The sequence below is a fragment of the Zalophus californianus genome, chromosome 6 (genome assembly GCF_009762305.2).
Source record: "Zalophus californianus isolate mZalCal1 chromosome 6, mZalCal1.pri.v2, whole genome shotgun sequence".
Classification (NCBI taxonomy): domain Eukaryota; kingdom Metazoa; phylum Chordata; class Mammalia; order Carnivora; family Otariidae; genus Zalophus; species Zalophus californianus.
The window spans coordinates 44,335,968-44,349,219 of record NC_045600.1 but is presented as its reverse complement, the minus strand read 5'-3'; the positions used below and the strand labels follow the sequence as shown (position 1 = coordinate 44,349,219).

The following is a 13,252-nucleotide window of genomic DNA, read 5'->3' as shown; positions in this document are numbered from 1 at the left end:
GCGGCTTCCCCAGGGGAGAGCGAGGCCCAGGAGGGGCGCTGGGTCGCCCGCGAGGCACCGACAAGAGCAAAGGGCCGCCAAGGCCAGAGCCCGGTGAGGGGTGATCAGGCCGGGCACTTATCGCGCCCCTCGGGCGAGGGCCGCATGGAGCCCGGCACCCACGCACGTCCAGCTTTGCGTACCGCCCCTCGATTTCCTTCGCCCTTTGCTCCGCGACCCACGGTACCCGCCCACGCCCCCCCCCCCCGGCGGCAGTGACCCCGGGTCTCCACCGCCCGCGGGCCAAGCCGATCTGCTATCCCCCCGGACCCCAGGAGGACCCAGGGGTCACCCGAGTCGGCGAACCACATTCCCAAGGACAAGCAGCCGGTGGCAACACCGCCCCCTCTCCAGCGCCCTTCGGGTCCTCTACTGCCTGCACTCCCGCGGCTCTAGGGCCCCGACCTCTCCAGAACTCGCTGGCGACCAGGGGAGGAATTCACTCGGACCCCTCCCCTTCCCCAAACTTCTTCCCTCCGCCGGGCGGTTCTTCCAACCCGACCCCTCTGCGCCATCCGGCTCCTCCCTCTCCGCTCCCCTCCCCTCTTCTGGTCCCCACTTAGGAATCTGCTCCCCCCCACCCCCGTCGCCGGCCGGGTCCGGGGATCCTCCCCCCGACTCCCCCCCGCGTGCCGCCGCCGCCGCCCGGGTTCCTCTCCCCCCTCTCGGGCGCTCCCTGCCAAGCCCATGATGTAATGGTGTATGTTAATCAGTAGCATGTGGGGAGCTCCGGCTCCGGCGGCTCAGTCCTCCGCGAGCCTACACTGGAGGCAGCAGCAGCGGCGGCGGCGGCGGCCCGGACCCGCAGCGCCGCACTCTCTCAGCGCCGCCCGCCCCGACGGCATGGCCCGCGGCCCGCGCTCCCGGAGCCCGCAACCCCGTTGAGAGCCGCCGCGGCCCCCGACCCACGCGTGGGGCCCCGAGCCGCCGGGATGAGCCGCGCCGAGGTGAGCGCCCCCACCCTTAAGACCCCGGGAGGGGATCCACCGGTCACTGGGGGTCCCCTTCCCGAGAGACTTCCCCCTCTGCCCGAGAACTTCTGGGAGTCGGGAAGCCGGAGGCTGGCAGCGAGCGGTCCCTCGAGGGCTGAGCCGCTGGGCTCTTCTCTCCACCGGGGGCGGCCACCCGGACAGGGATAGGAGTGGGGGAGCCCCCGAAGCTGAACTTTCTTCTTTGCGGTCGTTGGGGGGCGTGTGCGGGCGGCGTGGAGCCGCAGTCTCCGCGGAGCCGCCCTGCCCGCGGGGGGAAGCAGTGTTTCGGGCTCGGGCTGTCTCCGCGCTCGGCGCGCGCCCGGGGCCGTACCGTCTTCGGCCTGGGAAGCGCGGGCGAGGCGCTGGGCCGGCCGGACCCGCCCGTAGGCGGCGGCAGTCAGGGCAGAATGCCGAAAGCACACACGCTCGTACCCACAAACGCACACGCACGCACACATCTGATCGCTCTGGGCAAAGCAGGCCCTCGGAGACCTGCCGGGTGGGCTGGAGCGGCGCGGCGAGGCGAGGCGCGGGGGAGCCGGGGCTCCGGCTGCGCCTCCGCCCGCTGGGCGCGGAGCTCTGGGTGGGGAGTTTATTTTTGTCTCGAGCTGCAGCCGCGGCTGCTCACGGCCTAAATCCAGAGGGGCGCCTGGCGGTGGAGATGCTGGCTGTTGCTGTAGATGGAGCTGCAGCCGCTCGGCTGCTTCCCCGGGAGGTGGTGGTGGAGGAGGAGAGGAGGAGGTGGTAGAGGAGGAGGTAGAGAAGGAGGAGGAGGTAGAAGAGGAGGAGGAGGAGGAAGGAACTCGGGCGGCTGCTGCCTCCGCCTGTTTTGCATTAGCCCCCACCCCCACCCCCGCGCCCCTTCGCAGCCGCATTGCAAGTTTTCCGCGCGAGGATCTGTTGCTGGTGCTGGCGTCTGCAGGCTCAGCCCTCGAGGCCACCCCGGGTGGGGCGTGTGGGGAGCACTGGCCGTTCGCAGCGGCAGCAACAGGAAGCCGTGCGGTCTCCTCCCGCACCTGGGAAGGAGGCTTCTGGCCATTCCCAGAACGGGAATAGCTCCTCTCGCGCAGCCGGGTGCGGAGGGGGCTGCCGGAATTTGGGGGACCAAACCCTCCGCGGGGCGCACCCCCCGCCCGCTCTGATGCACTCGTTTCCCGGGCGCGCTCTCTCGCTGGCCGAGGTCTCACTGCAGCCTTTCTCTCCTTCCAGTGGTGATCGCCGCTCGGGAATGCGGGTGTGAAGGGTCCGAGCTGCCGCCCAGCGGGGAAGAGACCCCAGGACGCCGGAAATCACCATCCCGAAGCTGCGAGAAGGGGGGGTAAAGAGAGCATTCTTTCAGTTTGTGTGCCTTGTAGGGAATTTTTTTTTTTTAATCGTTATTTTTTTTAAAAGAAACATTTCCGTGCTACTGTCTGTCATCATCTCTGGGGAAATCAGCCAGAACCACCGGAACGTAACTGAAACCAGACGAGAGAGGCAGGAGCCGAGGCAGTACCTGCAGCGTCCGGGCACCAGAGCCACCTTGGAACCGGAACGCGTCTCCGGCGGCCGCGGGGCTGCGGCTCCGCCAAACTTTGGGGCGGGCGGGGCGGGCTGGGGCGCCGAGGGGGCTTCGTAGACCGAGGGCCGCCCCCTAACCATGATGTTTCGCGACCAGGTCGGGGTGCTGGCGGGCTGGTTTAAGGGCTGGAACGAGTGCGAGCAGACTGTTGCGCTGCTGTCGCTGCTTAAGCGCGTGAGCCAGACCCAGGCCCGCTTCCTCCAGCTCTGCCTGGAGCACTCGCTGGCCGACTGCGCCGAGCTGCACGTCCTCGAAGGCGAGGCCAACAGCCCCGGTAAGTGCGCGGCTACGGCTGTCCCGCCTGTTACCCCCCTTCCTCCTTCCCCCACCCCCTCCTGCTTCCCAGCCTCCGGCCAGGGCCCCGCCCCCGGCCGCCACACGGAGGGCGCGAGCCCGGGGCCCTTGGCACCTCACCCCCACCGACCCCCCCTTCCCTACCACCCACTTACCTCCGCTGGTCGCTTTGGGGTTTTGCCCACTGTCAACTCCTTCAGCCCATTCCGTGTGGTAGCCACGGTAGCATGAATGATTGATTTTTCTCTCATGCAGTTTCCTGGGAAATAAGTAAGTCAGGTCACGTAGAGTCTGGATTTTCTGGGCTTTTTTTTTTTTTTCCCCCTTCTTCTTCTTCTTCTTTTGGGCAACGTGGCTCTCTGGATTTCAGCAACATATGAAGAAGCCGGACTGCCCTTCAGAAAGCCAAGCTTTGATTAGGCTGTATGAGGAATACATGGAAATTCAATTTTATTATTCATTTTTTCCCCTATGGATATTCCAGTTTTAGAGCTCTGTCTTCAGAGTAAGATGCAGGTGACGCTACAGATTATTAAAATGATATTTGCAGTTTGTATTCTGTGGGGTTATATTTATCAATCACGACCTTATCGTACTGACACGGATCTTGTAGAAAGGATCTTACAGAAAGGGTCTCAGTGGAGAGCAGGCATGAATCAGGGTCCGTAAAGCTTTTTGTTGGAAAACTTCACTGAATATAACAGAATTGTTTCATATTACTCTGCTAGTAGTTACAGACATCTCAACTAGTATAGAAAGTGAATATACTGGGAAGGTTCAGCAGTTTTCTATTTGCTAGCATGGGTGGTGACAGACTGAAGTTATATCCTGGGGTGGGGAGGTGGGGGTGAGGTTGGCGGATGGGGAAAGGTCTGTTGGCTGTAATTTTGGATAGGGGAAATTCTTTAGTTCATGCTGCAGCAGGAGGATGAACAGAGCCCCCAGTGTTTAGGCAGAGAAAAGAATGCAGGGTCCTCTTCCAGCTGTTCCACGTTAAAGGCGCCAGCCTGCAAGACTCAGCAGAGGTCTGGGCTGCCATTTGACGACGCCGGTCCAGTCCAGGGCAGCAGGGCCTGGGAGACACTAAAGTGAGTGCGTGTGCCGTCAGGGCAGCAAGAGGAGAGGAGACCTCCTCCTTACTCCTCCTCCCTGGTGTGGTGCTCTTGAGGCTGAAAACCCTTGGATGGGATGTTTCCATATATAGAATCATAGGCTGGAAGTCAGTCGGGAAATCCTCACAGCCCTTTTCCTGACCAGACAGGACTGAACCCAGAGGTCCCTGTGCTGCCAAGTGTGGAAGGGCCACACTGAGAAAGATCGCACAAGCCCCACTGGGATTCAGCCCGAGCCCAAACAGCCCACCCGGTTACTTACAGGGGTGGCAGCGGCAGGGCCCTTTCTGTTCAGTTCCACATTTATAAATAGCTGAAGGGCCAGCCTCCTTCATAAGGGTGTGGAAGCATAAGTAGCAAAAGCCGTGATCTACTCTCTTGACTTCTGTCCTTGATACGACAGGGTAGCCTGGTTCAGCTGCTTGATTTTGTTTTCTCAGGTTTGACAAGCAAGGTTATGTAAACTTCCGTGTGTTATAGAATGCAGAGGATTTCAGTATAGTAATTGATGTTGAATGCTTGACTTCACTGCTTGTGGGCACTATTTCAAATAATGGTAATTAATCTTTAGGCCACTCAAGTGTTAGAGCAACATTTTTGCCCTTTGAGTTAAAGGAGACTTTTCCCCACGTAGCAACAGTTCAGTAAGTGAAAGCATTCAGTGTGTGGTGTAAAAAGTTGCTTACTTTAAAAACCTTGCCATTTAATAAACCAAGAAAAAAATGAACTTCTCTGAGTTTTTAAAACTCACTTGGTAATTCCTTTCCTCCCCTCCAAATTTTATTTTACTACCCTTATTTGTGTAAGCCCACCTGTTCATGCTGCCAAATGCTGTAGAGGTACCAAATCTAGAGCCATTATGTAAGACAGGGACCATTTTCCAGTTTCTGAATTATTCATTCAACCTGGAGATTTTGCTTCCTTGGAAAACTTTGTACTTGTTTTGTTGTGTGGCCAGGACAGAAATTCATTAGTAAAGTGTGTGATGGCTCAGTTTACTTCTATATGGGGATCATAAAGAGCATCAAGATTTGTCATGGTCTATCCACGTCTGGAGTATGGCTCTCTCACGTATCTGGAACCTAGCCAAGAACAAGGAACGGGGCAAAAATGCCCACTCAGCAATCAGAATAGAGGACAGAAAGTATGGGAGACTACTTCAAACCCTTTCTCAGAACATACTTACTTTAGACAACAATCCTAACAATTTTTTTTAATGTGAAAAATAATCCATAGCATATTAGGGGTAGCACCTTTAGAATGGGATGAGGGGCTCCTTTAGCCAGCAGTGCAAGGTGACCCCAGACAGCTTGGCAACCGGGAAAGAGAGAGAAACATTTTAACTTTAGACACGAGAATTGGGAGCAGAAGCCCTAAAGTTTGGGAATGTGAGGATAGGAGCCCTCAACTGATCTTGCAGGCATTACTCTGTAATAATGTAAATCAGTAATTACTGTTTACCGTGAATGAGAGTGAACTACCAAAAAGGGGTACTTTTTTAAATACGCTCTTTGAGAAGAGAGGGAAATATGCCATAAACTTTGACTGTATTGACATTCAAGATAATTAACCTCCAAGGTGGTTTTGGTGTGTAAAGCTCTTACCCATTCAGAAAACTAGGCTGTGTAGAATGACTCATTCATTGGCTGGCTGAGGCTTCCTATACCAAAAGCATCATGTATCACTTACTTTACTTTGTAATCATCAATTAAAAAACACATATTTTTTCTGGTGTTGAGAGATTTTAAACCTTGTGAATGGGAACCAAATTCATATCTGAGGCATGATCTCAGTATAATAAAAATTTAATTAGTCATAGTATGAACTTGGCTCTGTTTTCTCCAGGACTGACTTTAAATAGAGAGAGAGAATTTTTCACATTAAACATGGTTTGTTTGAGATCTGTGGGATGTATTTTGATACTAACATTTTAGTCTCTTAAATTTAGCATTTATTGAGAATTTAGTGGTTCACTGGTTTATCCTTTGCCTCAGGTTCATGGTCATCCGAGATCCAAGAAAATGGTTGAGTCAGTCCCAGTGTGTGTGTGTGTGTGTGTGTGTGTGTGTGTGTGTGTGTGTGTGTGTGTGTGTGTGTGTGTGTGTGTTTCCCTCTAGATTTGGTCAATGGGTATTGCTAATGGTCAGCTTCCTAAGTAGAGGCTGGTTTCCAGAACCCTCAAATCCTAGATTAGTGCACTTTAGCCACCAGCCCAGATTAACCTTGAGACTTCTGGCCAGTCTCAGTTTGTGGGTGAGTGTTTCTGGGGCTAATAGGTCCTTTGATGCATAAAAATGGCAAAAATGGAACCCACTGACTTTATTTGCAGTTTCCTAAAGAGAAATAGGTTGTGTGGCATTGTTTATTCATGACTTTTGTCATTTGGACTTAAAGTATGTTTGCAATGGAAACAGTGTAACAAATGAAGGTTCACAAGTGCAATCCATAAAGACTTAAAAAACAGTGCATACTTTCTGGGGCAATTGTATATGTAGTAAATAAATGGCAAAAAGATTGTTGCTTTACTTATAATTTAAATATAAGAGAAAAGTTTATCTGAAATGGCAGTGCTTGAGACAAAGCCAATTGTGGACATTGAAAAAGGACCTCTGTACATATTTACTTTCATTAGAGGGTGAAGATGTTGATTCTGTGATTTTTATGGTGTTTGGTTTCCATAGGGTAGGTATGCTGTACCCTGAGTTGCTTTTTTAGATCACAAATGGAGTCAAAGGAAAGCAGAAGGATCGAGATTTTCCTGATGATACTGGAGAAGATCTTGTGTGTAGTTCTTCCTTTTGCTTATTCATTCAACATTCATTTTCTGACTGCCTACTGCTCTTCTGCCCCTGTGTAATGCACTGGGGAACACAGAGGTACCTTACTATATTCCAGAGCCTGGTCCATGGATACCCAGTGTTGAGTAAATGACTAATACGGTATCATAGGTGCTGAAGCATAGATACAGGAATAAAAAAGGGTGGAGGGAGGGCTTCTGGGAGCATTGTGAGCCTAGCAGCTAATTGTCTGGGGGAGTCAGAGAACATTTTACTGGAGAGGAGATATGTTTGAGTTGAATTTTGAAAGGTAAATAGGAGTTGGTTCAGTATGTCCAAAGGATTGTAGAGAGTAGGTTTGAAGGCATTTTTCTTTGTTTTATTTTAAAGATTTTATTTATTTCTCTGACAGAGAGAGAGAGAGAGCACAAATAGGCAGAGAGGCAGTGAGAGGGAGAGGGAGAAGCAGGCTCTCCACTGAGCAGGGAGCCCAACGTGGGGCTCGATCCCAGGACCCTGGGATCATGACCTGAACCGAAGGCAGACGCTTAACCGACTGAGCCACCCAGGCGCCCCATGAAGGCATTTTTCAAGCAGAAGGGATAGCTTTGATAAAAAATGTTGCCTTGTTAAAGGGCCTGTGCAGGAAATAGTGAGTTCAGAATGGCTAGAAGAGTACAGAATGCTGACCTCTAAGAGGCGAAAGTTAAAACAGAAGCTGTGGGTGTGCGGGATTTTGCCAGCTACGGTGTTTGGACTCAGTCTTGCAGAGATGATAGAAAACCCAAAAAGGCTTTTAGGAAAGGAGTTAAAAGATGGAAGGTGTGTGTGTATGTGTGTGTGTGTATTTGTACACTTTTGGGAAAGAGCTTCTAGTATTTGCAGGATCCTCTGAGAGGCAAAAATGGGAGGAGTGAGGTAAAGTTTGGTTCATTTCAGTTTCCATTTTGGTCACCTGGGGGCATCATCAGCTCCCGGCAGCTTTGTTGCTCTCAGCACTGATCTGTGGGGGAGAAGAAAGGATTGATGTGGAGAAGAAAAGACGGTATTGTCCAGGTGGGCATTTATTTACATCCATAGGAGGGCATATGTTGTAAAGGATTCTTAGAATATGGATTTGAAATCAGAGTGGGCTGGTCAATTAATTTCTGAGCCTCAGTTTTCTCATCTGTAAAATGGAGCTAATAAAACCTCGTTATTGTCCAGAAGTTACTTGTTAATAATCCAGTGAGGACCTCTTCTAACCCTCAGGCTTAAAATTGCTTCTAATTTATTGGAATTGCCTCTAATGAATGTGGAGTTGATATAAATAATGTTTTTGTAGATGACAGGAACTCTTCTATTCTAAAGGATTATCAAGAAGAGAGTGGAGATGACTTGACCCCTTGAAAAGATACAAGTCTCCCTCACTCCATATTCTGCACATCAGCTTTCTTCTAGTCTTTATCATGTTGGGTCCTAAAAAAATTTAGTCTTGGCCCGCTGTTCCTACATAACTTGTCAACACTTTTTTTCCCTTCAGTTGGTAAATGCGAAAAGCAGAAGTCATTTTGTTGAACAAAATGTATAAGGACTTTATATCTGAAGCACTTTCCACTTAAGGTGTCATTTTCTGTAGGTTGGTCTAGCATGACGGGTGGCAGGTCACGCACATTTATGCCCTCTGTTGTGAAGAACTTGGATTTGGTTGTTTAGCTTGGGTGCTCAAGGGCTTCAGCAACTGAGTATGTGTTATAAACAGGTCCCGTGAAAGTGAGTAAGAGGCGGACAAACTTAACAGCAATCCAATTGGTGTGTTTACGTTTCAATAAACAAAGCAGGGTGAAATGAGGGTCACAAGGACTTGAGAAGTAGCCGGAAACTTCCCAGTATATCCTGCACAGGTGTGATTCTAAAGAGAAGTGTGACAACACCAGAAAAGACAAAATACCTCTCTTCCTTGATCCGAGGAGAAATCTGGACGTTTGCATCTCTGAGTGAACTGCTCTGTATAACTCACCTGCTAGGAAAGGTGTGGTGCTTTCTTTCTTTTTTAAATACAACTATTGCTTTGAGTTTTAGCCGGTTCCTTCCTCCTAATCATTCCTTCCAAGGCCTTCCTGACTTCCACCAGTTCTCATAGATTAGGATGCAGAATCAGATGTCTCCTCTGAGCTATTTTTTGCTTCTGTGGAAGCTGCCTGAGGCAGAAATCTCCCAAAGAAGGCAGAACTTTCAGAATGAGAGCCGAGCTTTCCCTCTCGGTGAGCTAGTCTGAGGCCAGGGCCTTGTTCTGAAGCCTGTATTCCAAAAGCCGGCGTGGGCTTTGGGACGCAATCGCCTGCTTTTATGCAGGAGCACGTGACTCTGTGGGACTCCTTAGCTAGTTGTAGGGATTTGCTCCCACTCCACATATCAACATTGTAATACAGTTTTCCTTGTCTTGGTTTACTAGGGAAAAAAAAAATCAAATGATTCAGTGGTTTTTTTTTTGCACAGTAGATGATACCATCAACTGGTACCTGGCAAAGAGCACTGGGTAAGAAACCGTGGTAGCCAGTTCCTCATGACATATTCATTCACCAAATACCCGAGCAGAGAGCAAGGTCCATGTTAAAAGGTGAAGTAGGTGTAATGATTCTTCTCAAGGAACTCAGACTTGAGTTGTGGAAGTAAAACAGACATCAGTATATATAACGGTTAGTCCATAACCAGTTACTAAATACTGGGGTTCCCACAAGAGAACGGACCTGGAGCTGAATGGGAGGGAGAGAACAGGATGGGCTGGGTAGTCCAAGAAATTATGAGTGGAAGGAGTAAACCTGAATGGGTCATTTGAACAAGCGCTTTAAGGCTCACACACTCCTTGCTTTTGTAGTATCTCTAACGCAAGTTTTATTAAGGAAACCACACATGTAGGGGGATTCTGTGCATGAGCCACGAAAGGGGCAGGCTTCCTGGGCCTTTGAAGGATGAGTATGAGTACGTTAGAGGTAGGGGAGCGTGATGCCCGTTGTTCATCAGGAATGAATTCTAACATTTAAAGGTAGGAAAATGAAACACCTGCTCAGCTAATATTTTTATCCCTAAAATTACCCATAAAATTATGAGACTTAGTAGTAGTTCTCTTGGCTCCTCCCAGGGTACTTTTTTTTTTTTTAATTTTATTATGTTGTTAGTCACCATATAATACATCATTAGTTTTTGATGTGGTGATCCACGATCCATTGTTTTCATATAACACCCAGTGCTCCATGCAGTACGTGCCCTCCTTAATACCCATCACCGGGCTAACCCATCCCTCCTCCCCCCTCCCCTCTAATACCCTGTTTGTTTCTCAGAGTTCATAGTCTCTCGTGGTTCATCTCTTCCTCCAATCCCCGCCCCCCCATTTTTCCCTTCCTTCTCCTAATGTCCTCCAGCTATTCCTTATGTTCCACAAATAAGTGAAACCATATGATAATTGACTTTCTCTGCTTGACTTATTTTACTTAGCATAATCTCCTCCAGTCCCATCCACGTTGATGGAAAAGTTGGGTAGTCATCCTTTCTGATGGCTGAGTCATCATATTCCGTTGTATATATGGACCACATCTTCTTTATCCATTCATCTGTTGAAGGGCATCTCGGCTCTTTCCACAGTTTGGCTACTGTGAGTATTGGGGTGCATATGGCCCTTCTTTTCACTACATCTGTGTCTTTGGGGTAAATACCCAGTAGTGCAATTGCTGGGTCATAGGGTAGCTCTATTTTTAAATTTTTGAGGAACCTCCACACTGTTTTCCAAAGTGGCTGTACCAACTTGCATTCCCACTGACAGTGTAAGAGGGTTCCCCTTTCTCCACAACCTCTCTGACATTTGTTGTTTCTTTCCCTGTTCATTTTTGCCCTTCTGACTGGCATAAGGTGGTATCTCAGTGTGATTTTGATCTGAATTTCCCTGATGGCTAATGATGATGAACATTTTTTCATGTGTCTGTTAGCCATTTGTATGTCTTCTTCAGAGAAGTGTCTTTTCATATCTTCTGCCCGCTTTTTGACTTGATTATTTGTTTTTTGGGTGTTGAGTTTGAGAAGTTCTTTATAGATCTTGGATACCAGCCCTTTATCTGTAGTGTCATTTGCAAATATCTTCTCCCATTCAGTGGGTCGCCTCTTTGTTTTGTTGATTGTTTCCTTTGCTGTGCAGAAGCTTTTTATCTTGATGACGTCCCAAAAGTTCATTTTTGCTTTTGTTTCACTAGCTTTTGGAGATGTATCTTGAAAGAAGTTGCTGTGGGTGATGTCAGAGAGGTTACTGCTTATGTTCTCCTCTAGGATTTTGATAGATTCCTGTCTCACATTGAGGTCTTTCATCCACTTTGAGTTTATCTTTGTGAATGGTGTTAGAGAATGGTCGAGTTTCATTCTTCTGCATGTGGCTGTCCAATTTTCCCAGCACCATTTATTGAAGAGACTGTCTTTTTTCCATTGCATGTTTTCCGGCAGGTTACTTTTATATGTTACTTGGATTAGAACTCGTGTTCAGCAGAAACATTTTGAATAGGTGCAGGAAAAGACAAAAGTGACTTGGACTAGTTCTCAAAATATAATGTGCTCACAAATTGCTTGGGGATCTTGTTAAACGGAAAACTCTGATTGAGGAGGTCTGTGTTTCGGATAAGGCCCCAGGTGATGCTGCAGCTGCTGCAGGTCTGTGGACCACTCTTTGAGTGGAAAGATCGTAGACTTATTAGAGGTGGAAGATTATTTAGAGGTAATTGGTGCACTGGCTTTCAAGTGTTATGGATGTGTATCAGAAGATTTTTGTTTGCTGCAAATGAAACTTCACATGAAAGCTTATGGGAAGTGGATGCCCCTCCCCTTTCCCACCCCCCAACCCTAACTCCAAGGAGAGCAGTTTGAAAATCATTTCTGTCCAAGCACTGTGATTTCTTCCCCTGGCTCAGAGGCATTCGAACCGTCTCTTCCAGCCCGAAATGAGTCTGGGTTTGAGGAAGGCCGCGCTGGGCTCTGTTGTAGCATTTCCCTGAGCTTTTTCGAGGTGCCCCTGCTGGAATTTCTAGGCATTCTAATGATCAGTGTCCCATGGAAAATGAGGCTCCAGGAGAGATTCGTTTTTTGCTGATGCTATGGGCTGTAAAGTTGAGCTAGAGAGAGCAGGAGTGTTAATTCCAGAGACCGGATGGGAGAGATCTCTTCCTACTTCCCCAGCGTACTCCCATACAGCACAATCATCGGAATTTCTGAGGCAGCTCATCCTGATCTGTCAGTAGAAGTCAAGTGTTTGTGTGTGCAGCATAAATACATATAGAACATTGACTTTCATTGTATACATTTCTGTCTGTGTGAGGATGTGCGCCCAATACGTGATGGAAATGTGTGACTAAAATGGCAATGCTGAACCACTTCTGAATTTCTGAAGAGCCATAAAGGAATAGGGGAATCATGACAACCTCGAGAAATAACATTGTCTCAGTTTGTAAAAGAAGAAAGCAGGGAGAAAGTAGGTTCTGTGCAGGGACCCGTGAAGTTAACACTAATCTTGCGTCAGATACCAGAAGAGTAACTGAAACTTGATTTGAGAGCCTTTGGATGAGGAAATAGGAAGTGGCCTTGTTTTCCTAAGAAGGGGAAGAATGGGTCGTGGAGAACGAATGTCATTTCCTTTTTGATGGGAGAAGGGGAGAGGAAGTGAGATGGCATAGAAGAGACTTCTGTATTCTGGGCACATCACAGGAATTCTGGTAGCCATCCCCTATCTGAATTTTAGCACAGCCTTTGACAAATCCCCTTGTTTCCTGCTGAATAAAATGGAGATGTGGAGGCTGGATCAGAGTCTAGCTGTGTGGCCTTAGAGTGGCTTCACTGACAGGCAGGCCTGGCTCTGGCCTCTGTCAGCCTTAAGCGGGGGGACTTTGGTGCTCTTCCTCGGAGCTCACGTGTTCTAGCTACATCATTATTTGTGTTGACGTGTGGCTTAGCCTGGGGTCCCCAAGAAAGCAGAGCCCTAGGCAGGGGCTGGCGTTCAGGTAGTTTATTTAGGGCACTGATCCCAGGGACAGGAGAGGGTACTGCGGAGAGAAACAGAAGGAAGGAAAGCCAACACAGGATTATGTTATCCAGCTTCACCGCTGCTGAGTGTGCCTCAGAAGGGATAGACAAGGTGGCATTTATCCATGGCTCCCCTCTCCCCTTGGTCAAGGGCTGCCCCAGGGTACCACGTTTCTGCACGCCCCGGTTTGCGCATTGTGAGTGCTGAGCCTTTTCCAGGGTCCTGCACTGTGGTGTCAGAGAAGCCACAAGGCAGAAAGCTAGAGAAAAGTGGTACAATTGAGGCACGGCGCTGTCAGGTTATCCCCGCCCAAGGCTGGTGGCTACAGCAAGGACTGCAGTGTAAGCCCCGCTGAGAGGGTGTAGTTCTCAAGTCCACGGATGAACCTAGCGGGGTAGCTGGGGGCCTGATGACAGATTCGTGAGCCACATACTTGAATATAACAGGATGACTATTAAATCACC

General features: G+C 49.3%; 1 protein-coding gene across 2 annotated transcripts in view; it reads left to right on the top strand.

Annotated features, from left to right (window-relative positions):
• The first annotated feature begins 785 nt into the window (after positions 1–785).
• SAMD4A (sterile alpha motif domain containing 4A) overlaps positions 786–13,252 on the top strand; it is a 206,452-nt gene continuing 193,985 nt past the window's right edge. For both annotated transcript variants that reach the window (XM_027569717.2, XM_027569716.2), the window contains exons 1-2: positions 786–986; positions 2,220–2,845. In XM_027569717.2, the coding sequence (XP_027425518.1) occupies positions 2,650–2,845 (196 nt within the window). In that variant the 5' untranslated portion in view covers positions 786–986; positions 2,220–2,649. The remainder of the gene's footprint in view (positions 987–2,219; positions 2,846–13,252) is intronic.